A 27,378-nucleotide genomic window follows, 5' to 3' on the forward strand; every position below is an offset into this window, starting at 1 on the left:
CTTATCTTTCCTTGCTATTCTTTGGAACTCTGCATTCGATTGGGTATATCTTTGCTTTTTCCTCTGTTTTTCGCTTCCTGTCTTTTCACAACTAAATGTAAGGTCTCCTCAGACAGCCATTTTGCTTTTTTGCATTTCTTTTTCTTGGGTATGGTCTTGATTCCTGTCTCCTGTACAATGTCATGAACCTCCATCCATAGTTCATCAGGCACTCTGTCTATCAGATCTAGTCTCTTAAATCTATTTCTCACTTCCACTGTATAGTCCTAAGGGATTTGATTTAGGTCATACCTGAATGGTCTAGTGGTTTTCTCCACTTTTCAATTTCAGTCTGAATTTGGCAATAAGGAGTTCATGATCCGAGCCACAGTCAGCTCCCAGTCTTGTTTTTGCTGATAGTGTAGAGCTTCTCCATCTTTGGCTGCAAAGAATATGATCAGTCTGATTTCGGTGTAGACCATCTGGTGATGTCCATGTGTAGAGTCTTGTGTTGTTGGAAGAGGGTGTTTGCTATGACTAGTGTGTTCTCTTGGCAGAACTCTATTAGCCTTTGCCCTGCTTCATTCTGTACTCCAAGGCCAAGTTTGCCTGTTACTCCAGGTGTTAATTGACTTCCTACTTTTGCATTCCAGTCCCCTATAATGAAAAGGACATCTTCCTTGTATTTCAGTACGTTCATTTTTTCAAAGTTTCAGTTGACTGCAGTCCATTACCTGCTCCAGTCAAGCTTGAAGCAATTGATGTTTGAGAAATCTCCGCTCAGTTTTGTTTTCTGTTTCCACACTCTGTAGAAAATGAAACTTAATAAATTAGATTACATCAACAGAAAAAACCCAGCTTGTGCAGACTTCCTGGTGTTATAGTACTGTTTTTTCAGGTATAAGAAGGTTTTTGAAATTTATATTTTGCAGAGACATAGTGACATAGTGTCCATCATATTACTCAGTATTCCCTTGTTTGCAGCACCCTTAAAAATTGTTATTGAGTTAGAAGTAGTGTCAAGAAAGGGCAAGACTCTTAAGTCTAACTCACATATTTTTGGTCTTTCAGATGAGGCCTGTGTAGCTCATGTTATCTTTTTGCTCTGCTTTTCAGGAAGCTCCTAAATTAGGACTTAGTGCAATTTTTTCTGAATAAGCTTTGATTTCTCTCTCTAAATCTCCTTTTAAAATGTCCTTTTCTATATGTACTTTAATGTTGAAAGCTGCCCTGAATTCTTTTCAGAAGCATGAAAAAAATATGCAGTTAATATTAATTTAAAAATTCAGTTCACAAGGCATGCATGTTTTTGATGATACAGAAATTATAAGATTTGTCAAGATGTGATCAATCTCCCATTAGCAGAGTTTATTCATTCTGAATTTTAGGGTGATATGGATTTAAAAATTTCACACATTCAAGTTTCTGTCCCCAAATATGCAGTGCCTTGGATCATATTAACCTTTTGTTGTCCGTTCTCCCTCTCTGAAAGGAAACTTTTTAGGCATTTCTTTCCTATGAATTTCTCATAGATTTTAATATCACCAGTATATTACATATTATATACATACATATTATACTCTTTATGTATATCTGTGTTGTATACATAAAAAGTGAGACTTTTTTTGTGTCCCACTAGTTTTCATCTCCTTGAGGATGTTGTCCCTCCTGATGAGAATGAATGGGTTAAGTTCATCCAGTGAGGAAATGAATTTCATTGGGTTTACAGATGGGTTTGTAACCTTTCCCCCATTAGGCTGATACTTACATTCATTAGATAGTTAAAATCAAGGTTTCAAGATCAAGTTTGTTGGGTAATTTCCTGGCCCAGTTCCCAATAAAACATAAAATATTTTCAAAGCATAAAACACTTGGTTTGATTTCCCTTGGGTGTGGTTTTCTTTTTTGTTGTCAAAGACAGCTCATAGCTGTTGTGATAATGCTTTGTTTGATGTTTTCTTGGGGATAGACTGGGGCTGTGGTTTTGGGGCAGCATAATGCAGAGTTGAAGTTCCTGCCTCATCACACTATGTCAGGGGTTACCAACATGGCTTAGCACCAGTGATATTAACCTTGATGACTTGGTTAAGGTTTTGTTTGCCAGGTGTCTCCAGTGTATGTGTGATTTTCACTTCTTTTTTTTTTTTTTCACCCTCCCCCATGATTTTCACTTTTCATTGAAGGTGTTTCACCAAGTCCAGCCTTGACTCAAGATAAGATTAAGCTCCACTTCCTGGAATAGGGAATACGTATATATATTATTTGCAGTTCTTTTATAAGGAAAGTTTGTCTCTTTCTCCACATTTGTTTATTCATTAATTTGTATCAGTATGGATTCATATATATTTGTACTGGCTTATAATCCAATAGTATGTTATTTTGTTACTCAAAATTCTTTCAGCTTTGGCCACAGGACCTCTTTCAAGTTGGTGGCTAATATGTCCCTTTGACATGCCCGCATCCATCTGTGTTTTGAGCACTTTATTTCTGTTGCTGCAAGATACCCTAGACTCACTTATATTTTCCTGCCCCAGCCTTTTGTTTCAGTGCAAAACATGTGCTTTCTGTTCAGCCGTAGTATACTGCTTACTGACAGTGAACTTTCTCTTTGTTTTTATATGCATTTAGTGGCATCTTAGCTTGCTTTTATTACATCTCATTAGAATTGGAGATCTCTTTGGATTTGGCTTCCACCCTGTTTGCTAATCCTCTGCTTCATGCCATCTGTAGTTCTGATAAACTTGACTCTGTTTTCCTTCAAGCCTTTGACATATTTGGTTCTTGGGATTTCCTCTCATTTCCAGGCACTATCTTGCTACTTTGTTCTCTTTGAGACTGCTAGGATTTGGGAAATTAATTTTATCTTAACTCTTTTTACTTGAGTTTGGATGGTGGAGACTCTGATGATATACAATCCAAAACTGGAAACTATCAAAAACTGAAAGTATGAAACTCAGTAGTAATAGGTTTGTAGCTGTTGTATTTGTAGCCATTATAGTTTATACTAAATTGGTGAGCAGTGAGTTATGGGCAGCAATTTATACACGCATGTGCAAATTCATATATGTACTTTATAACCAATAGAAAAAATTCTTCTCTGAAGTTTTGTTATTGGTGTGGACTAATATTTATGGATTTTTTAGGTTTCCAGGAATTTCTGGAAGATGGCCTCAGGGAATGTGAAAGGTTTCCTGAACTTTTCACTTGACTCCAGTATATGATTTAGAACACTCCAAAGTCTGTACTTTCTTTATTTTTGGCTGTGCTGGGTCTCAGTTGCTGCTTGGGCTTTTCTCTAGTTGTGGTGAGTAGGGGCTATTCTTCGTTGCAGTGCTCAAGCTTCTCATCATGATGTCTTCTCTTGTTGCAGTGTACGGGCTGTAGGGCACTTGGGCACAGTAGTTGTGGCTCCCAGGTTCTAGAGCACAGGCTCAGTAGTTGTACACAGGCTTAGTTGCTCCAAGGCATGTGGAATCTTCCTGGACCAGGGATCAAACCTGTGTCTTCTGCATTGGCAGGTGGATTCTTTACCATTGAACCACCAGGGAAGCCCTCCAAAGTCTATATTTTGAGAACATTGATAATTCTGTTTCTGTATATTTTTCATTCATACTGAGTAGTTTTGAGCCTTCTTTATAGCACAACTGTATGTCACCTTATGATGTTTGTTATTTGTTGCTAACTGCTTTCATTGCACTATTTTTCATGTGTCACAGATACAGTTTTTACAAGTAGTCTCAGATTGAGTTTAACCAGGGATTGGTAAGCTGGCCAGCAGAATGTTCTGGATGTGATGGAGGCACATTTTAAGTTGAAGACAGGATCATTAGTAGGAAGTGTACCCATTCTTCACCAGAATAGTCCTGAAGTGTTATGTGATATCTTCCTTTAATCTTTCAATGTCGTCTTTTCTGGGTACAGGTGCAGAATGAGTACATGTTGTTGGTGTACCCCAGGTGGTACTTCCACCACTGACTTCCTGCAACGCTATGCATCCAAGACCCGCTCCAGTGAATTTCAGACAGCTGATGAAGACCTCTGCTACTGCTTGGAGTGTGTGGCTGAGTACCACAAAGCAAGGGACGAATTGCCATTCTTACATGAGGTAGCGTGTATGAAATGGGTGGTTTTTACCTGAGTTTGATAACTAGGAAGGGGATACATTTGAACTGTATTGGAAGCATTCAAGGAGCTTGACAGTATGATTTAAACTGTGAAGGTTAAAATACTGCTAGTAACTAACTCTGGAGAAGGCAATGGCACCCCACTCCAGTACTCTTGCCTGGAAAATCCCATGAAGGAGGAGCCTGGTAGGCTGCAGTCCATAAGGTCGCGAAGAGTTGGACATGACTGAGCGACTTCACTTTCACTTTTCACTTTTATGCCTTGGAGAAGGAAATGGCAACCCACTCCAGTGTTCTTGCCTGGAGAATCCCAGGGATGGGGTCGCACAGAGTTGGACACGACTGAAGTGACTTAGCAGTAGCAGCAGCAGTACCTAACTCATTACCTGTAGGGAGTGGGTGCTGAGTAATTGCTTATTGACTAATGGAATTGAATTGACACCTAAAGCAGAATTTTATAATCCTCCTTTTATAGTCATTTTATGTAAAGCAGTTTTATGAAATGATGTATGGGTTTTTTTTCAGTTCCATGTTTTTATGTCATTGTGTTTGACGGTGTTACAGGCAGGTGTTTGAATGGCCAATAGCTTTTTTTTTTTCCTCTTTTCATTTTTAAAAAAAGTTTAAATTTCTTTTAATTGAAGGCTAATTACTTTACACTGTTGTGGCTTTTGCCATACATGACATGAGTCAGCCATGGGTATACATGTGTCCCCCCATCCTGAACCCCCCTCCCATCTTCCTTGCCACGCCAACCTTCTGGGTTGTCCCAGAGCACTGGCTTTGAGTGCCCGTATGCTGGTCATCTGTTTTTTTGGGGGGTTTTTTTTTTGGCTATATGAAACTTTTAGTATTTTATTCATTTTCATAGTTTTACAGTATTAGTAAAAATAATGGTCATTATAAATAAGTATAAAATGGAAGTTGATGAAAAAATAACCCCAAGTCTCCCTTGACTCCCACCCTCCCTCCAAAAAACTAACTAGTATATGGCAAATATCCTTTTCACGCATTATCTTTAGGCATATATTCACTTTGTAGTGGTGGATGGTTTAGTTGCTAAGTCGTGTCTGACTCTTGTGATCACATGGCCTGTAGCCTGCCAGGCTCCTCTGTCCATGGGGTTTTCCAGGCAAGATTACTGGAGTGGGTTGCCATTTCCTTCTCCATGGTCATCTGTTTTACATATGGTAATACACATGTTTCAATGCTATTCTCTCAAATCATCCCACCCTTGCCTTCTTCCACGTAGTTCAAGAGTCTGTTCTTTATATCTGTGTCTCTTTTACTATCTTTCATATAGGGTCATTGTTACTGTCTTTCTAAATTCCATATATATGCATTAATATACTGTATTGGTGTTTCTCTTTTTTACTTACTTTACTCTGTATAGTAGGCTCCAGTTATATCCACCTCATTAGAACTGACTCAAGTGCGTTCTTTTTTATAGCTGAGTAATATTCCATTGTGTATATGTACCAAAACTTCTTTATCCGTTTGTCTGTGATAGACAATCTGGGTTCCATGTTGAAGCTGTTGTCACTGCAATATTGCAGTGAATGTTGGGATACATGCTCTCTTTCAGTTCTGGTTTCCTCAGTGTGTATCCCCAGCAGTGGGATTGCTGGGTCGTATGGCAATTTTAATTCCATTTTTTTTAAGGAATCGCCACATTGTTCTCCATAGTGACTGTGCTAATTTGCATTCCCACCAACAGTGTAAGAGGGTTCCCTTTTCTCCACACACTCGCCAACATTGTTCATAGACATTTTGATGGCAGCCATTCTGACTGGCTTGAGATGGTACCTTATTGTGGTTTTGATTTGAATTTCTCTGATAATGAGTCATGTTGAGCATCTTTTCATGTGTTTGTTAGCCATCTGTATATCTTCTTTGGAGAAATGTCTGTTTAGTTTTTTGGCCCACTTTTTGATTGGGTCGTTTAGTTTTCTGGTATTGAGCTACATGAGCTGCTTATATATTTTGGAGATTAATTCTTTGTCAGTTGTTTTGTTAGCTGTTACTTTCTCCTATTCCGAACACTGCCTTTTCACTTTGCTTATAGTTTCCTTCATTGTGCAAAGTTTTTAGGTTTAATTAGGTCGCATTTTTTAATTTTTGTTATTCCCATTACTCTGGGAGGTGGGGTCATAGAGGATCTTGCTGTGATTTATGTCAGACAGTGTTCTACCTGTGTTTTCCTCTGAGAGTTTTATAGTTTTTGGTCTTGTATTTATATCTTTAATCCATTTTGAGTTTGTTTTTGTGTATGGTGTTAGAGAACGTACTAGTTTCAATCTTTTACAGATAGTTGATCAGTTTTCCCAGTACTACTTGTTAAAGAGATTCTTTTCTCCATTGTATATTTTTGCCTCCTTTGTTGAAGATAAGGTGTCCATAGGTGTGTGGGTTTCTCTTTGGGCTTTCTATTTTGTTCCATTGATCTCTATTTCTGTTTGTGTCCGTACCATACTGTCTTGATGACTAGCTTTGTAGTATAGTCTGAAGTCAGGTGGGTTGATTCCTCCAGTTCCATTTTTCTTTCTCAAGATTGCTTTGGCTTTTCAAGGTTTTTTGTGTTTCCATACAAATTTTGAAATTATTTGTTCTAGTTCTGTGAAAAATACTGTTGGTAGCTTGATAGGGATTACATTGATTCTATAGATTGTTTTGGGTAGTATACTCATTTTCATTATATTGATTCTTCCAGTTCATGAACATGGTACATTTCTCCATCTATTTGTATCATCTTTGATTTCTTTCATCAATGTTTTATAGTTTTCTATATGTAAGTCTTCTGTTTCTTTAGGTAAATTTATTCCTAAGTATTTTATTCTTTTTGTTGCAATGGTGAATGGGATTGTTTCCTTAATTTCTCTTTTTGTTTTCTGATTGTTAGTGTATAGGAATGCAAGGGATTCTTGTGTATTAATTTTATATCCTGCACCTTTACTATATTCATTGATTAGCTCTAGTAATTTTCTGGTTGTATCTTTAGGGTTTTCTATGTAGAGGATCATGTCATCTGCAAACAGTGAGAGTTTTACTTCTTCTCCAATCTGGATTCCCTTTATTTCTCTTTCTTCTCTGATTGGTGTGGCTAGGACTTCCAAAACTATGTTGAATAGTAGTGGTGAGAGTGGGCGTTCTTGTCTTGTTCCTGATTTTAGAGGAAATGATTTCAGTTTTTCACCATTGAGGAAAATGTTTGCTGTGGGTTTGTCATATATGGCTTTTATGTTAAGGTATGTTCCTTCTATGCCTGCTTTCTGGAGAGTTTTTATCATTAATGGGTGTTTAATTTTGTCAAAGGCTTTCTCTGCATCTATTGCGATGATCATATGGTTTTTATCTTTCAGTTTGTTAATCAATATCACATTGATTGATTTGCAAATATTGAAGAATCCTTGCATTCCCAGGATAAAGCCCACTTGGTCATGATGTATGTCATTTTAATATGTTGTTGGATTCTGTTTGCTAGAATTTTGTTGAGGACATTTGCATCTATGTTCATCAGTGATACTGGGCTGTAGTATTCTTTTTTTGTGGCGTCTTTGTCTGATTTTGATATTTGGGTGATGGGATAGAATGAATTTGGGAGTTTACCTTCCTCTGCAATTTTCTGGAAGAGTTTGAGTGGGATGGGTGTTAGCACTTCTCTAAATTTTTGCTAAAATTTACCTGTGAAGCCAGGTTCTGCGCTTTGGTTTGTTGGAAGATTTTTTATTACAGTTTTGATATGTGAGCCTGTGATGGGTCTGTTAAGCTTTTCTGTTTCTTCCTGGTTCAGTTTTGGGAGGTTACACTTCTCTAATAATTTGTCCATTTTTTCCAAGTTGTCCATTTTACTGGTACATAATTGCTCATAGTAGTCTCTTATGATCTTCTGTATTTCTGTGTTGTCTCTTGTGATTTCTCCATTTTCATTTCTAACTTTATTGATTTGATTCTTTTTTTCCTTGATGAGTCTGGCTAAAGGTTTGTCTATTTTATTTATCTTCTCAAAAAACAAGCTTTTACTTTTGTTGATTTTTGCTATAGTCTCCTTTGTTTCTTTTTCACTTATTTCTGCTCTGATTTTCATGATTTCTTTCCTTCTCCTAACTTCAGGATTCTTTTCACTTTTTCTAGTTGCTTTAGGTGTAAAGTTAGGTTGTTTATTTGACGTTTCTCTTGTTTATTTGATATTTCTCTTGTTTCTTGAGGTAGGCTTATATTGCTATGAACCTCCCTCTTAGCACTGCTATTACTGAACCCCATAGATTTTGGAAAATTATTGCAAATTTTAGATTGAAGAAAGTAGGGAAAACCACTGGACCATTCATGTATGACCTAAATCAAATCCCTTGTGACTGTACAGTGGAAGTGACAAATAGATTCAAGGGATTAGATCTGATAGAGTGCCTGAAAAAATATGGATGGAGGTTCGTAACATTGTATAGGAGGCAGTGATCAAGACCATCTCCAAGAAAAAAAGGCAAAAAGGCAAAACGGTTGTCTGAGAAGGCCTTACAAATAGCTAGGAAAAGAAGAGAAGCTAAAGGCAAAGGAGAAAGGAAAGATATACCCATTTGAATGCAGAGTTCAAAGAAGAACAAGAGAGCCTTCCTCAGTGATCAATGTAAAGAAATAGAGGAAAACAATAGAATGGGAAAGACTAGAGATCTCTTCAAGAAAATTAGAGGTACCAAGGGAATATTTCATGCAAAGATGGGCACAATCAAGGACAGAAATGGTATGGACCTAACAGAAGCAGAACATATTAAGAAGAGGTGGCAACAATACACAGAAAAACTATACAAAAAAGATTTTCATGACCCCGATAACCACGATGGTGTGATCACTCACCTAGAGCCAGACATCCTGGAATGCGAAGTCAAGTGGGCCTTAGGAAGCCTCACTACAAACAAAGCTAGTGGAGGTGATGGAATTCCAGTTGAGCTATTTCAATTCCTAAAAGATGATGCTGTGAAAGTGCTGCACTCAATATGCCAGCAAATTTGGAAAGCGCAGCAGTGGCCACAGAACTGGCAAAGGTCAGTTTTCATTCCAACCCCAAAGAAAATGCCAAAAAATGTTCAAACTACCGCACAGTTGCACTCATCTCACATGCTAGCAAAGCAGTGCTCAAAATTCTCCAAGCCAGGCTTCAGCAGTACATGAACTGTGAATTTCCAGCTGTTCAAACTGGTTTTAGAAAAGGCAGAGGAACCAGAGATCAAATTGCCAACATCTGTTGGATCATCAAAAAAGCAAGAGAGTTCCAGAAAAAATGTCTTTATTGGCTATGCCAAAGCCTTTGACTGTGGATCACAACAAACTGGAAAATCCAAGAGATGGAAATACCAGACCACCTGACCTGCCTCCTGAGAAATATGTGTGCAAGTCAGAAAGCAACAGAACTGGACATGGAACCACAAGCTGGTTACAGATCGGGAAAGGAGTACGTCAAGGCTGTATATTTTGTCCTTTCTTTCTTAACTCTCTGAGTACGTTCTGTGAAATGCCAGGCTGGATGAAGCACAAGCTGGAATCAAGATTGTTGGGAAAAATCTCAATAACCTCAGATATGCAGATGACACCACCCTTATTGCAGAAAGCAGAGAACTAAAGAGCCTCTTGATGAAATTGAAAGAGGAGAGTGAAAAAGCTGGCTTAAAAGTCAACATTCAGAAAACTAAGATCATGTCATCCAATTCCATCACTCCATGGCAAATAGATGGGGAAACAATGGAAACAATTGGAGAGTTGTTTTCTTGGGTTCCAGAATCACTGCAGATGGTGACTGCAACAATGAAATTAAAAGACGCTTGCTCCTTGGAAGAAAAGCTGTGACCAACCTAGACAGCATATTAGAAAGCAGAAACATCACTTTGCCAACAAAGGTCCATCTAGTCAAAGCTATGGATTTTCCAGTAGTCATGTATGAATGTGAGACCATAAAGAAAGCTGAGCACCAAAGAATTGATGCTTTTGAACTGTGTGTTGGAAAAGACTCTTGAGAGTCCCTTGGACTTCAAGGAGATCCAACCAGTCCATCCTAAAGGAAATCCGTCCTGAATACTCACTGGACGAACTGATGCTGAAGTTGTAGTACTTTGGCCACCTGATGCGAAGAACAGACTCATTAGAAAAGACCCTGATGCTAGGAACGATTGACGGCAGGCGGAGAAGGTGATGACAGAGGATGAGATGTTTGGATGGCATCACTGACTCGATGGATATGAGTTTGAGCAAACTCTGGGAGTTGGTGATGGACAGGGAGGCCTTGCGTGCTGCAGTCCATTGGGTCGTAAAGAGTCGGACACGGCTGAAAAACTATTAATAAGTATGATTCTGTTACCATTTACTTTGTTGTTTTTAGTTTTTTTTAAATAAACCTTTTCTGTGTTTCCTGTCTAGAGAAGATGCTTTTGCATTTGTTGAAGAACTGGTTTGGTGGTGCAGAATTCTCTCAACTTTTGTTTGTCAAGTTTTTGATTTTTCCTTCATAGCTGAATGAGATCTTTGCTAGGTAGAGTAATCTTGGTTGTAGGTTTTTCTCTTTGATCACTTTAAGTATGTCCTGCCATTCTCTTCTGGCCTGAAGAGTTTCTCTTGAAAGATTCCTTATGGGAATCCCCTTGTGTGTTATTTGTTGCTTTTCCCTTGGCTGCTTTTAATATTTCTCTTTGTGTTTGATCTTTGTTAGTTTGATTAATATGTGTCTTGGGTTGTTTTGCCTTGGGTTTATCCTGTTTGGGACTCTGGATTTCTTGGACTGGGTGGCTATTTCCTTCCCTATTTTAGGGAGGTTTTTGACTATTAAGTTTTTTCTCATGGCCTTTCCGTTTGGGACATGGGCCTCTTTTGGGACACCTATGATTTGAATATTGGGGCATTTAGCTTTGTCTGAGAGGTCTCTGTGATTGTCCTCATTTCTTTTAATTCTTTTTTCTTCTCTGCTTCATTTATTTCCACCATTCTATCTTCTACCTCACTTATCCTGTCTTCTGTCACTGTTATTCTCCTGTTGGTTCCCTCTAGAGTGCTTTTAATCTCAGTTACTGCGTTCTTCATTGTTGACTCTTCTTTATTTCTTCTAGGTTCTTGTTAAACATTTCTTGCGTCTTTTCAATCTTTGCCTCTAGTCTTATTTATCTGTAGCTCCCATTTTGCTTTGAAGATTTTGGATCATCTTTGCTATCATTATTCTGAATTCTTTTTCAGGTAGACGGTCTCGACCTTTTGTTTGATTTAATGGGTTTTTATCATGTTCCTTTATCTGCTGAATATTTCTCTACCTTTTCATTTTGTTTAGATTGCTGTGTTCGGGGTGCCCTTTCTGCCAGCTGGAAGTTCATGGTTCCTCTTAATTGTGGAGTTTGCTCCCTGTGGGTGGGTTTGGACTAGTGGCTTGTCAAGGTTTCCTGGTGGGGGAGCTTGTGTCTGTCTTCTGGTGGGTGCAGCTGGAGGTCTTCTCTCTGGAGTGCATTGGAAGTGTCCAGTAGGTGAGTTTTGGGTTGCCTATGGGTTCAGCATGGTTTTGGGAAGCCCATGTTTTAATGTTCAGGGTTGTGTTCTTGTTTTGCTGGAGAATTAGTGTGGTTTGTCTTGCACTGAAACTATTTTGGCTTTTGGGTAGAGCTTGGTTTTAGTGTAGGTATGGAGAATTTTGCATGAGCTCTTGTCTGTTAAAGTTCCCTGGAGTCAGGGGTTCTCTGATGTTTTATTTAAAGTTTTGGAGTTAAGCCTACTGACTCTGGCTTTTGGTCCTTTTCTTACAGTAACCTCAAGACTTCTCCAACCCTACAGCACAGAAGATTAAACCTGTAGGTTAATGCTGAAACAATTCTCCATGGCCAGGAACACCCAGAGAGATACACAGATTTATATAGAGAAGAGAATAGGGAGGAGGGAGTTAGAGGTGACCAGGAGGAGAAAAGGGGGAGTCAAAAGGAGAGAGAGCATTCTAGCCGGTAATCAAATCCCTTTGTGAAAATGGATATTGTAGATGAGATTCTTAAAGGTACAAAATTCATAACAAATACAAAGAAGCAAAGATTAAAAACCTAGTATAGACTCTCAAAAATGCAATATAAAAAAATATAAAATCACACACACAAAAAATATATGGAATTTGATTTCTAAAAAATGCCCTAATATTCTAAATTTCTGAAAATTTTTTTGGGGGGTGGTAATAGTAGGCTATAAAAATGAAAGTTAAAGGAGTAATAAAGAAGTAAAAGTTTTAAAAAATTTAAAAAGTGGTAATAGTAAAAATAGGAATTTCTCTGGTGCTGTTGTGGGCACTGTGGGGTCAGTTCAGTGTCAGCTAGTCCTTTGTTCCAGCTTGTACTTGTTCCCAAGGTCTACAGGTACCCCTCAAATGCACTGCCTCAGTATTAACTGCAGGGTTTTAGTTGGTTGCACCTGTCACTTCCAGAGTGGTTCCCCCTTCTTTGTTTATTTTGGCTTCCTCTGTTCTCAGGTCTCTTCAGTGTCTAATTTCTGCCCTGACACAAGGGGGCGAAGGTGGCCACCTGTAGGCTCATTTGTGCAGATGTGTTGTGGGAGGGAGGGATACTGCAGCAAATACTGCTGGCCTGTGCAGGGAGTGCTCGCAGTGGATGGACCACACTGCGTTTGCCACAGCCCAAGACAGCGTGTACTTCCTGTGTCCACACTGCTCAAGCTCCAGGATGCTCTGCAAGGGCGCTGTCTCTAGTGGGCCCTGCATTTTGTGCACGTCCCATGTCTGAGGTGCTCAGGTTCTTGGGGGCTCCACAGGGGCACAGACCCAGACGGGCTGTGTGTTTTGTTCGGGTGACCGGTGCTCGGCGAGCTCGCGGTCTCAGGTGGGCTCTGCATCTTGCTCACCTCCCAGGTCCTGGCAGCTCGGTTTCCTGGGAGTGCTTCAAGAGCAGAGTCCAGGTGTGCTGTGTGCCTCCCCTGGGAGCTGATCAGGCTGCGGCACTCCTGGCAGATGTCAGCCATCCAGGATCCCAAGAAGATGTGGTTAGCAACTGGGAGCCTGCTCACAGTTTGGTGGAAGATGTGGACTCGGGCCGAGATTGAAACAGCCCCTTGCCTTCTGGCTCTGGCTGTTGCATGCCTCCCTCTCTGCCTCTGGAGATGGAGGGCCCTGTATGGCAGCTGGCTTGCTCTCCTTTGGTGTTCGGCTTGCTCTCTTCTGGTATTCGCGCAATCCTTTGTTGTGTGAGCATGCCAGGGGTCACCACGCAGTGTTAGAGCCTTTCGCGGGAAAGGTGCTTTTTTATTTTTTTGTCTCTCTGGCCATCCCATGGTTTGGATAGCTATCTCATATGAGCTCCTCATATTGTCTTCAGGACATTCAGGCCCAGTCCTTACCCTAAGGACCAATGATGCAGCCTGTGCCTCCCTGCACAGTCCCCACTCACTAGTGGCAGACGCGAGTGTCTGTGCCACTTCTCCATTTCCACATATAGTTGCCGTTAGGCACGTATTCTGTGGGTTTTTTTTTTTTCGCCCTTCGTTAGGTTGCCCTCTGAGATTCCAAAACTCCCCACAGACAGGCATGTGAGAGGGTTTCCTTCTGCGTGGAAACTTCTCCTCCTTCACGACTCCCTCCCCAGGATGGTCTCCATCCCTAAACCTTTTGTCTCTGATTTGTCTTTTACATTTTGTCCTACTTCCTCTCATAGAGATTGGTCTGCCTTTCTGGATGCCTGGTGTCCTCCGCCAGTGTTCAGAAGTTGTTTTGCGGAAGTTGCTTAACATTCAGATGGTCTTTTGATAAATTTGTGGGGGAGAAAGTGGTCTCCCTGTCCTTTTCCTCTGCCTTCTTGAGATTGCTTCTCTCTCCATTTTTTTTTTTTTCAATTAGAACTGATTCCTTTATTAAATTTTAAAGCTTCATTTGGGAGCTGACTGCCACAGACCTCGGGAGAAAATGCATCTTGCTTTTGCAGAGATCAACATAGTTCAGCAATGCCCACGCTCCTCTTTCAGAGAGGTGAACCTCAGCTTAGAGGAAGGGCTGAGGAGGCTTCCACCTGAAGGTGACATGGAGAAGACGTAGTGATCACATGGGAGCCAGTCCAGGAGCAAACGGAGTGCATGGCCACCTGCTGCTTCCCTGTGCCCTGCCACGAGAGTGCTGCGAAGCAGAGGCATCCAGGTTTCCTGGGCACCAGCAACACCTCCAAGGCAGACCTGAGGACCCTGAGGATGAGGTTCCAAAAGTAGTCCCTGCAGAGGCTAAGAGTCTGATCAGGAATAAAAGTAGATGGGGATGGGGGCATGGTGTGTGTGTGTTCAGTCGTGTCTGACTCTGCAACCCCATGGACTGTAGCCCACCAGGCTCCTCTGTGCATGGAATTTTCCAGGCAGAAATACTGGCGTGGGTTGCCATTTCCTTCTCCTCTCTTCATTTTTTTAATGGGTAGGTGGTATAAGTCAGTGAAGTGAAAGTGTTAGTTGCTCAGTCATCTTGTGACTCTTCACGATCCTGTGAACACATAGCAGCTCCTCTGTCTGTGGAATTCTCCAGGCAGGAATACTGGAGTGGGTAGCCCTTCCTTTCTCCAGGGAATCTTCCTGACCCAGGGACTGAACCTCAGCCTCCTCATTGCAGGTGGATTCTTTACACTGAGCTACCAGGGAAGCCCCAAAAATCAGGACAAGCATGTTTTTTAGTCATATTAACCAAAGTGAAACATACAGTTTTAAATGTGTGGCTTTGAATATTTAGTTTATTACATGTATCTGATGGAAAATGGAGCATAGACCATAAAGATACATGTAATACCACAAAGAGGAGAGGGAATGATTACTCATGAACTTTGACATGTACAGAATTCTAGGCTACAAACCTAACTAGTGTCTTTATGCTAAAACTGATGTTTCAAGGTAGTTACCTATGGCTGGAACATAAAAGGGGAGTCACAGAAGGCCCATCTTATGCTTCAACAAAGAAACTCCACCTTCTCCTTTTCAACAGAGTGTAGTTGACAGAGATATTGATGTATTTATAGCATATAGAAGAACTCCACAAAAGCAGTGTTTTAAACGTCTCATACTCTGTGCTCATGTTGCTGTATCATAAAAGTCCACTAAGCCACATTTAGTGACTGTTTTCTTCAAATAAATCTAATATGTGGTGTTAGTACTTCTTTAAACTTATGAATTTTTTTACTTAGGAAAAGGCTTTCTAGAAGGATCACTGCATGCAGTATATTTTGTTGATCATAAGATACAGAGCACATGGTTCATTTTTCTTTTCCTGTAGGTTTTATGGGAATTAGAAACCTTACGTCTCATAAATCACTTTGAAAGATCCATGAAGGCAGAAATTGGAGATGATGATGAGTTATATATAGTAGACAACAACGGAGAGGCACAGCTATTTGACTTCACTGGCCAAGACTTTGAAAATAAGCTTCGAGTTCCTCTTCTTGAAATACTGAAATATCCATATCTGCTTTTACATGAGCATGTCAGTGAGTATCATGGGTTTTCACAGTTGTATCAGTTTTATTTTAAGAATTGTAAGAATTTTGGTTATGTATATTGAAAACTCTGTTCCTTGAATGTATAATTAGGGTACTTAGTATTTTTTCCAAACATAGTAAAGTGAATTACACAGTGAATATCATATATATACCACATAGATGATTCTGCAGTTGCTAACATCTAACTCTGCTTACTTTATCTGTCCATTTATTCATCTGTTGATTCAGTTAATTTTCATTCTTGGAATCTGTCTATAGCAGGGTTTCTCAGACCTGGCACTGGTGACATTTTGAACTGGATAATTCTTGGTGGGTGGACCTGTAGGATGTTATAGGAACATCCCTGACTTCTCTCCACTAGATGTCAGTAGTGACTTTCTCTTCCTTCTGCCCTGGTTGTGACCACCAAAAATGTATCTAGATAATGTCAGATGTCCCTTGGGAGTTGTGGGGTGGGGCCAGAGAGAGGCACAATTGCCAGGTTCAGAACCACTGGTCTGTAGTAGTTTTCAGTAATTACTATGACATAGCATATTATAACTGCCTAGATTTTGGTCCTTTGTATTTGCATTTCTTAATACAAATCTCTTGAAGACATTTTTATGATCTGTCAAATCTAACAGAACAAGAGTACCTTTAGGTACCTACTACTGTATCTAGGCCATGTTCAGATTTTTCCAGTAGTTGCAGAATTTTTTTTTGGCAGGTTTATTTAAATTAGAGTGCAGTCAAGGACTTTGCATTGGTTCCATTTAGTTCGTGTTTCTTATGTCTCTTTTAATCCAGAATCATTTACTCTTACATCCATGCACACACATTTTTTTTTCTTTTGCTGTAACTTTTTTTTTTCTTTTGCTGTAACTTTTAACTTGCTGAGATCAAGTGGTTGCCCTGTAGAATAATGCACTTCCTAGATTTTTTTGATCGCTATCTTATTTAACTTATGTTATCACTATGTTATTTAACTTATTTCTCTATTCTATTTCAGTATACTGAAAAGTAGATCTAAAGATTTACTAGAGAAATCAGTTCTTCCTAAATAAATTCAAAATAGATTTTTAAAGTCATTTTTCAAGCATTTATTAAACAGTACCATATCCAGAAAAGTATATAAGCTTAATTTTTCATAAATTAAACACAATTGTGTAGCTGGCATCCAGGTCAAGAAACAAAACATCAACAGCCCAGGAGCTCATTTACTTTTCCAGTCATTCATTATTCCTCTTCCCCAAAGCTAACCACTGTCACTGTGATATTCTTTTGAGGCTTGATAAAATAGAGTTGGCTCATCTGATAGAATGCATGTGTCAGTCTGTCTGTTCAGTACACTTCTGAAGGTAACAAATTGCCATAAAGCAGTGGGATTAGGATAGTGCTGGCACAGATAGACTGATGGGACAGTGTAGAGAGTTGAGAAGGAAACCAAGTGTATTTGCGGAATTTAGTGTTTGATGATGATAGTATTTCAACCAGAGGAGGAAATGGGGTCCTCGATAACTGAGAGTAGGACAAGATAGCCATTTGTGGACAAAGTTGTTACCACTCTGATACAAAATGAAGTTCACATGGGGTCAACATGTAAAATGTTAATGGAATTGGACTCTAACCCTACTTCTAAGAAGATGCCCTCTGGAGATAATTATGCCCCATGTGAAAGAAGATGTTTGTACCAGTAAAGTCAGTCATTCATAGGAATATATTATAAATTACACGATGACTACCATATATATGTGTACCACAGTCTTTCGTGACTACCACACATATACCAGTCAGTCTTTCAGAAGAGTGAATATTGTTCCTACATTTACACCATTTTTTGCCTCAGTTTAAAAAAAAAAAAAAAAAGAGAAACTTTTCATTTACTTACAGAGTAACCAAAGGAGCCAGATTTAGGAAATCTCATTAAGTTGATAAGTTTTATCTTAACATTTACTGCTTTATTTTTTCTATTTAGATGAATTATGTGTTGAAGCACTTTGCCGGATGGAACAAGCTAATTGCTCCTTTCAAGTTTTTGACAAACATCCAGGGATCTATTTATTTTTGGTTCATCCCAATGAAATGGTGAGTGTCAGTGACAGGCAGTAGAAGAGGATACCTTCTTTTGTACCAGTAGATGACTAACTATAATAGAAGTTTTGGAGTGTACTTTGTGTAAAATATTTGCCAAAATTATTCTCTTGTTGTAAAATTACTGCAATTAAGGAGAGAATGCTTTAGTGGGGGTGGGGGGGGGGTCAAAAAAGGAGAGATTTAAGAGAGTAGGGAATCCTTCCGACAGGTGATGCTTCAGTTTAAAAGCCAGACTTCTTTTAATGTGCTGACCTGAGCTAATGAAGGACTGTTCTCTGTTGCTTTTCTTGCCAGCCTGCCCCACTCCAAGCACATGGAAATACTGCTTAAAACATTTGAAATTATTTTGTTAGTGAATGAGGTTTTTAAAAGGTGATGGGGTATGGGGAGGACAAGAAAATTAGTTCCTAGGTGCTGGACAGGAGGAACGTAAGAATCAGAGCAGTAGGTAGAACAGAAGCAAAGAGCAACTCTAGAGTTTTGGAACCTGATGTTGAGCTGATGACTGGGGTTTGCAGATTTATCTCATGTGGTGAGGCAGCATGTGCTGTGGGTCTGTGCACTTTGGCCTCTTGAGTTACAATGTTAAGACAAAAGCTTTGCAGGGCAGCTCTGCTGATGGAGGGCCAGTAAAGAGCCTTTTAAGTGGCAAAGAAAGAACATGGTAATGGTGTTTCAAGAAAAATGGTGATGAATTTCAGTCTCTTCTGTGCTAAACCCTAACAATGATGGAAAAAATTCAAAACAGAGGAATTTGAAAAGCTATAATCACACAATTCAAGAAGTAAATGTTCCTTTGAACCAATAAGGGAGCACAAGCACAAAGTGATAAGCAGTGGAAAGTTGTAGGCCTGGCTGGCGCAGGTAGCAGGGGATTGAGTTTGTGCAGGATAACAGGAATTACAAGTATACTCGATGCTTGGGTAGACCCAGTGTCAAGGCTTCTGCTTAAATGATATGGGGCCTTCCTTCCTGTGAAAGATTGACAGAAAGCACCACCAGCGGCTGTCTAGGACTGGCTTTCTTAAAGCTGCAAACCAGTACAGGAAGCTGGTCCAGCTGAGCAACCAGGACCTGGTCCTGCCATTGCAGGCTTCGGGACTGAGTCTTCAGAGCCAGGAGTGACTGGATTCTTCATTGTAGGCTTATTTTGCAGGTGAGGAAACTCAGTCAGGAGACTTATCCACAGTTACACAGTCTAGTTTGTGGTGACTGGGATTTGTGTACAGGCAACCTGACTCCATAAAGTAGCCTGTGGGAGAGGCCTCAGGTTGGGCGGTCATAGACCCAGGTGTGCATTCTGGGTGGATCATTTGCCAACTGTGGGACTTAGGGCAAGCCCCTCCCCTACTGGGATTCCCTGGTGACTCAGCTGGTAAAGAATCTGCCTGCAATGCAGGAGACTTGAGTTTGATCCCTGGTTGGGGAAGAGCCCCCTGGAGAAGGGAATGGCAACCCACTCCGGTATTCTTGCCTGGAGAATTCCAGGGACAGAGGAGTCTGGTGGGCTACTGTCCATGGGGACACAGAGTTGGACACGACTGAGCGACTAACACTCAACCTGACTCCAGCGTCCTTATGCTTTTTTTAAAAATTTTTTTTGGAAATAATTTAAAGCAAAATTCTCAGGAGTAAAAAAAGTAGCAAACATTTTGTATACTCTTTATCCATATTCACCAGGTGTTAACATTTCACTCTCTTTGCTCTCTCTTGCTTTCAGTTGACTACAAAGCTTTTTTGTTCTCTGAACTATTTGAGAGTAGGTTGTATATATCATGACCATTTACCTTTTAAGACTTTAGTGTATATTCCATAAGAATAAGTATATTATCATAATATGAACTTCAGTGAACAGTGAGTGAATTTAATGTTGATAGAGTAAGGCCTGTTTTCCAGTTGTGTCATATGATCCATTGTACTTAGTAGCATTTTCCCCCATACTCTCGAGATTATTTTGGTTAGCTTTCTGTGATTGTGGATTTTCATTCTGGAATCTGAGGGATTGTAATTCTTGCTTCTTCTGTCTGCCCTCTGATGAATGAGGATAAGAGGCTTGTGCAAGCTTCCTGATTGGCTGAACTGGCTATGAGGAAAACTGCTCTGAGGGGTGGGACCATGCCCAGTAAATCTTTAATTCACTTGTCTGCTGATGGGTGGGGCTGTGCCCTGAGGCAACCCAATCATGGAGTCTATAGACTCTGTAATGGGGCTGTGGGCTCTGAAGTGAAGTCAGTGAAGTCAGTCAGTCCTCAGTCGTGTCTTACTCTTTGTGAGCCCATGGACTGTAGCCTACTGGACTCCTCCGTCCAGGCAAGAGGACTGGAGTGGGTTGCTATTTCCTTCTCCAGAGGATCTTCCCAACCCAGGGATCGAACCTGGGTCTCCTGCATCATAGGCAGATGCTTTACCGTCTGGCTATTGGCAGCCTACCCCCAAGAGGATTTATGCCAAGATGTGCCTCCCAGGTCTGCTGCTCCCAGTGCCCCTGCCTCTGCTGACCCATGCCTTCACTGGAGACCCTCAAACATGCAAGGCATGTCTGGCTCAATCTCTTGTGGGGGTCATTGCTTCTTTCCCCTGGGTTCTGGTACACACAGTGTTTTTTTTGTGCTCTTCAAGAATTCTGTTTCCTCCAGGTCCTTGCCGAATGCCAAGGTTGGGAAGTCTGATGTGGGGCCTAGAACCTTTGCAACAGTGAGAGAACTTCTTTGGTATTAATTGTTCTCCAGTTTGTGGGTTGCCACTTGGTGAGATTGGGATTTGATTTTAATGTGTTTGCAGCCCTCCTACCATATCCTTGGAGCTTCTCCTTTGTCCTAGAGTTTCTACAAGACCTTCTAGAACTAACACCCAAAAAGGATGTCCTTTTCATCATAGGGGACTGGAATGCAAAAGTAGGAAATCAAGAAGAACCTGGAGTAACAGGCAAGTTTGATCTTGGAGTACAAAATGAAGCAGGGCAAAGGCTAACAGAGTTTGGCCAAGAGAACACACTGGTCATAGCAAGCACCCTCTTCTAACACCACAAGAAACTGCTCTACACATAGACATCATCAGATGGTCAATACCAAAATCATATCGATTATAAATAATGTCAGCAAATTTGGAAAATGCAGCAGTGGCCACAGGACTGGAAAAGGTCAGTTTTCATCCCAATCCCAAAGAAAGTTAATGCCAAACAATGCTCACACTGCCACACAATTGCACTCATCTCACAGGCTAGTAAAGTAATGCTCAAAATTCTCCAAGCCAGGCTTTAGCAATATGTGAACTGTGAACTTCCAGATGTTCAAGCTGGTTTTAGAAAAGACAGAGGAACCAGAGATCAAATTGCCAACATCCTCTGGATCATGGAAAAAGCAAGAAAGTTCCAGAAAAACATCTATTTCTGCTTTCTTGACTATGCCAAAGCCTTTGACTGTGTGGATCACAATAAACTGTGGAAAATTCTGAAAGAGATGGGCATACCAGATCACCTGACCTGCCTCTTGAGAAACCTGTATGCAGGTCAGGAAGCAACAGTTAGAACTGGACATGGAACAACAAACTGGTTCCAAATAGGGAAAGGAGTACGTCAAGGCTGTATATTGTCACCCTGCTTATTTAACTTACATGCAGAGTACATCATGAGACACACCGGGCTGTAGGAAGCGCAAGTGGGAATCAAGATTGCCGGGAGAAATATCAATAACCTCAGATATGCAGATGACACCACCCTTATGGCAGAAAGTGAAGAAGAACTAAAGAGCCTCTTGATGAAAGTGAAAGAAGAGTGAAAAAGTTGGCTTAAAGCTCAACATTCAGAAAGCTAAGATCATGGCATCCTGTCCCATCACTTCATGGGCAATAGATGGGGAAACAGTAGAAACAGTGGCTGACTTTATTTTTCTGGGCTCCAAAATCACAGCAGATGGTGACTGCAGCCATGAAATTAAAAGACGCTTCCTCCTTGGAAGGAAAGTTATGACCAACCTAGACAGCATATTAAAAAGCAGAGACATTACTTGGCCAACAGAGGTTTGTTTCGTCAAGGCTATGGTTTTTCCAGTGGTCATGTATGGATGTGAGAGTTGGACTATAAAGAAAGCTGAACTCAGAAGAATTGATGCTTTTGAACTGTGGTGTTGGAGAAGATTCTTGAAAGTCCCCTGGACTGTAGGAAGATCCACCAGTTCATCCTAAAGGAGATCAGTCCTGGGTGTTCATTGGAAGGACTGATGTTGAAGCTGAAACTCCAGTACTTTGGCCACCTGATGTGGAGAGCTGATTCATTTGAAAAGCCCCTGATGCTGGGAAAGATTGAGGGCAGGAGGAGAAGGGGTTGACAGAGGACTAGATGGTTGGATGACATTACTGACACAATGGACATGGGTTTGAGTGGACTCTGGGAGTTGGTGATGGACAGGGAGGCCTAGTGTGCTGCAGTTCATGGGGTCGCAAAGAGTCGGACACGACTGAGCGACTGAACTGATATATATTCCTTGCTGCCAAAGTTGGAGAAGCTCTATACAATCAGCAAAAACAAGACCTGGAGTTTACTGTGGCTCAGACCATGACTCCTTATTCCAAAACTCTGGCTTAAATTGAAGAAAGTAGGGGAAACCACTTGGCCATTCAAATATTGTGGTTATGATGATACAGTAGAGGTGATGAATAGATTCCAGGGATTAGATCTGGTAGACTGAAAAACTATGGAAGGAGGTTTGTAACTTGTGTAGGAAGTAGTGACTAAAACCACCCCAAAGAAAAATGCAAGAAGGCAATGTGTTTGTTGGGGGTGGCCTTTACAAACAGTTGAGAAAAGAACTGAAAGGCAAAGGAGAAAAGGAAAGATAAACCCAGCAGAATGCAGAGTTCCAGAGAACATTCAGGAGATAAGACAGTTTTAAGTGAAAAGTGCAAGGAAATAGAGAAAAACAATAGATTGGGAAAGACTAGAGATCTTCAAGAAAATTGGAGATACCAAGGGAAAATTTCATGCAAGGATGGGCACAATAAAGGACAAAAACAGCAAGGACTTAACAGAAGCAGAAGAGATTAAGAAGAGGTGGCAAGAATACACAGAACTAGACAAAAAAGGTCTTAATGACCCAGATAACCATGATGGTGTGATCAGTCACTTAGAGCTAGACATCCTTGAGTATGAAATCATTGGAGGCATCACTATAGTGAAGGTGATGAAATTCTAGCTAAACTATTTAAAATCATAAAAGATGAAGCTATAAAAGTGCTGTACTGAATATGTCAGCAGATTTGGAAAACTGAGCAGTAGCTACAGAACTGGGAAAGGTCACCTTTTCATTGCAGTGCCAAAGAAGGGCAATGCCAAAGAATATTCAAACTACCGTACAATTGAGCTCATTTCATATGTTAGCAAGGTAAAGCTCAAAATGCTTCAAGTTAGGCTTCAGCAGTACATGAAGCTGAGAACTTCCAGATAGTTGAACAAGCTGGTTTAGAAAAGGCAGAAACCAGAGGTCAAATTGGCAACATTTATTAGATCAAAACATCTACTGCTTCATTGACTATGCTAAAGCCTTTGTGTGGATCACAGCAAACTGGAAAATTCTTTAAATTGGATGGGAATACCAGACCACCTTACTTGTCTTGTGAGAAACCTGTATGCAAGTCAGGAAGCAACAGAACTGGACATGAAACAACAGACTGGTTCAAAACTGGGAAAGGAGTACGTCAAGGCTGATGTTATCACTCTGCTTATCTAACTTATATTCAGAGTACATCATGCAAAATGCTGAACTGGATGAATCAAAAACTGAAATTAAGGTTTCCTGAAGAAATATCAACAGCAGTTGATACCGATCTAATGGCAGAAAGCAAAGAGAAACTAAGAGCCTCGTGATGAAAGAGGTGAGTGACAAAGTTGGCTCAAAACTCAGCATTCAGAAAGCTAAGATCATGGCACCTGGTCTTATCACTTCATGGCAATTAGGTGGAGGAAAATGTGGAAACAGTGACAGATTTCATTTTCTTGGACTTTAAAGTCACTGTGGATGGTGACTGCAGCCGTCAAAAAACACTTGCCTCTTGGAAGAAAAGCTATAACAATCCTAGATAACATTTTAAGAAGCAGAGACATCATTTTGCCGACAAAAGTCCGTACAACCAGAGCTATAATTTTTCCAGTGTCAGATACAAATGTGAGAGTTGGACCATAAAGAAGGCTGAACGCGGAAGAGTTGCTGCTTTCGAATTGTGCTGGAGAAGACTCTTGAGAGTCCCTTGGACAGCAAAGAGATCAAACCAGTCAGTCCTACAGGAAATCAGCCCTAAATATTCATTGGAAGGAGTGATGCTGAAACTGAAGCTTCAATACTTTGGCCTCCTGATGCGAAGAGCCAACTGCCTCATTGGAAAAGACGCTGATGCTGGGAAAGATTGAGGGCAGGAGAAGAGGGCAACAGAGAATGAGATGGTTGGATAGCATCACTGAGTCAGTAGACATGAGTTTGTGCAAACTCTGAGATAGTGAAGGACAGGGGCGCCTGACTTGCTGCAGTCCATGGTGTTGCAGAGTCAGACATTACTTAGTGACTGAACAGCAGCATGGTGCATCAGTCTCTTGATTTGGAACATTTCCTCGGCCTTTTTTTTTTTTGCTTTTGTTGTTTTGGCTGCTCTGGGTCTTCATGTTGCATGCTGGCTTTCTCTAGTTTTGGTTGGGAATTACTCTCTAGTTGCAATGTGTGGACTCCAGGGTGCATGGGCTCAGTAGTTGTGGCTCACAGGCTTAGTAGTTGTGTGGCATTGTGAGATCTTCGCCGACCATGGATCAAATCTGTGTCCCCTGGATTGACAAGTATATTCTTAACCACTGGACCAGCGGGAAAGTCCTCTTTGTCTTACATTCCTGAAGAATAGTTAACTTCTGCTTCCCTTTCATTTTCAAAAAATAGAATGCTTTCCATTTTGGGTTTGCCTGATGTTGCTCCTTGTTAGACTCAGGTTGTATGTTCCAGCTGGAATGTACTATATAAGTGATGTTATGTCCTCAGGGTGTCAGAAGTACAGGCATGCCATGTGATTTGGCCTCTCATGCTGATGCTAATTTAATCATCCAGTTGAGGTGTTGCACAGTTTCTTCACTGTGCAATTACATTTCTTACTTTTAGAACACATAGCTACCTTACTCCATAATTTTCTCCTAAATTTAGCATTACCTAATGGTTCTTCCTTCAGCCAATTTTTCTAAGATTGCAAAATAATTTCAACCCCAGCAGTTTACACAATTACCAGTCAGCACTTGACATGGATTATACTGTGATCAAGAGCCATTTCCCTTCTCCCATTCATTCATCTATTTTATTATTAGTATAGAGTCAGTGATGCCTTTGTATTTGTTTTTGTAGCTTAAAAGTATGTTGACATAGAGCTCATTCTTTTGTCCATTAGTTCTATGTTTTTCAAACTTTTGTGCCCATACTCGATAAGTATTGATAAAAATGTTTTTCACTGAGTTAATGCATGTATATGCATATGTAGCTTTTGATATATGCATATGCATATATCAGCATTTCACAAAGTAATTTTACTGTGAAGGATGCATACTGTTTTATTTAGCTTTTAAGGTTGGTTATGGTCAGTAAATTAAATTTGTATCGCAGAAGAAATTTAAAATCACTTTCCTATGCTATATTGCCATGTAGAGGTGACCTTTGATTTCTTCTCTTTTCATTGTTTCTTTCCTTTTTTAAACTTTCTAATATGGAACATTACAAACATACAGAAGTAGACAATCAGAGCATTTAATCCATAAAATGTTAGTATGTGTCTCTAAAAGGTAAGGGTTTTAAAAAATATATCAACATACCAATAATAGTTACTTAATATCATGTTTCTAGTTAGTGTTTAGCTGAATGGAAATGGTTATTCTAAATGCTTTACTGGAGTTAGTTCAAATCAGGATCGAATACAGTTCACACATCGCTTTACAATTTGACGTTTGAACAACATAAGTTTGAACTTCAAGTTCATTTATATGCAGATTGTTTTTAATGCATGGACTTCCCAGGTGGCTCATTGGTAAAGACCTGCCAAGCAGGAGACGTGTGTTTGATTCTTGGGACTGGAAGATCCCTGGAGGAGGAAACGGCAACCCACTTCAGTTTTCTTGCCTAGGAAATCCCATGGACAGAGCAGCCTGGCAGGCTACATTCCATAGGGTCACAAAAGAGTTGAACATGACTGAGTGACTCAGAAACAACAGTTTAGTAATATATAGTTCAAGGTTAGTTGAATCCATGATGCAGAATCTTGGATATGGAAAGGCTGGTGACTAAGTTATATTGGTATATTCAACTATGCAGAAAGTCGGTGCTCCTAACCCCTGTGTGTTGTTCAGAATTTGATTATAATTAGTGTCTTGTGTTTTGGTTTTTTTCTCAGTGGTCACCTCCTTTTGGTTTTAAAATGTCTTTGAAAATCATATATTTTTACTGAAGTACTTTATTCTGTATGATGGTTTTTTCTTTCTCCAGTTTTATTGAGATATAATGGACATACAGCACTGTACAATTTTAAGGTGTACAGCATGGTGATTTTTTAAGATTTTGACATATAATTGATATATCTTGTGCCTTTTAAAACCTGTAGAGAATCCTATTTTAAATAGATTCTTGCTGTATGTAGACAGTTGTTCACTGAATGAAGTAATGAATGTGTTATGCTTTTAGGTTCGGCGTTGGGCTATCCTGACTGCAAGAAACTTGGGGAAAGTGGATAGAGATGATTACTATGACTTACAGGAGGTTTTGACTTGCCTTTTTAAAGTTATTGAATTGGGACTTTTAGAAAACCCAGACATTTATACTTCTTCTGTCCTTGAGAAGGGTAAACTGGTTCTTCTGCCTTCACACATGTATGATACTGCCAACTACAAAAACTATTGGTTAGGTGAGTATTGTTGCTATGCGAACAACAATTAGTATTTTCCAATAGTGTTTTTTTTTTAAGCCTATGATAATTTGGCACTTTTATTTATTTTTTTAATTGATAGATAATTGCTTTATATTGTGTTAGTTTATGCCGTACATTGACATGATCCAGTAGTTCTTATGATTATCCAGCAGAAGTCATCTCATTTGGTAATCTGATCAGAATTGCTAAATAAAAGATTTCATAGTTTCCAATTCTTGTTCTGTCATTAAATTGACTAGTATAACATCTCTTTTTAAACACTTTTTATCCTAGAAATCATCTGTGTAACAAGTATCTTTGAAGTATGGCAAGTAGATCTTTTATTTAAGGCAGTATTAGATGTACCAAAATATTAGCATAGCAGTTGACTTTAATAGAATTTGATCTATTGAATAAAGGAGATTTAATACCTCTTTTCCTATCTGTAAAACATTTCCTGGCAGAAAGAGATATTAACTTTGGTTTTCAACAAATTCTATATTGAACTTAAAATAGTTCTGTCCTATTCATTGATTCAGAGTCTTAGTCATGCGTATAATTGGCAGTGATTGATACTTGAAATATAATGATCTCAAAACTTAAGGGATCTTCGATTTTATGAGATTAAATTGTGTGTAGTCATTTTGGAAATTGCTTTTTAACAAAGTTCATAACATTTTCCCTTTTATTCAGTCTAAAGTTCTCTTCCTGGGAGCAGTTGTATGTGAATGTCTCAGACTTCAGTGTCTGGGGCACTGGATTATGTTTTGCTTCATCTTACTGCCATGTTGTTATTCTGCCAGCTGAACCAGAGA

General features: G+C 39.9%; 1 protein-coding gene across 3 annotated transcripts in view; it reads left to right on the forward strand.

Moving 5' to 3' along the window:
- Positions 1–27,378, forward strand: part of SETX (senataxin) — a 76,849-nt gene that overhangs the window by 5,909 nt on the left and 43,562 nt on the right. For all 3 annotated transcript variants that reach the window (XM_065928192.1, XM_065928194.1, XM_065928193.1), the window contains exons 3-6: positions 3,901–4,084; positions 15,355–15,565; positions 17,532–17,641; positions 26,341–26,560. In XM_065928192.1, coding sequence (XP_065784264.1) covers positions 3,901–4,084; positions 15,355–15,565; positions 17,532–17,641; positions 26,341–26,560 — 725 coding nt within the window. The remainder of the gene's footprint in view (positions 1–3,900; positions 4,085–15,354; positions 15,566–17,531; positions 17,642–26,340; positions 26,561–27,378) is intronic.

This window comes from Muntiacus reevesi, chromosome 3 (assembly GCF_963930625.1).
Source record: "Muntiacus reevesi chromosome 3, mMunRee1.1, whole genome shotgun sequence".
Lineage (NCBI taxonomy): Eukaryota > Metazoa > Chordata > Mammalia > Artiodactyla > Cervidae > Muntiacus > Muntiacus reevesi.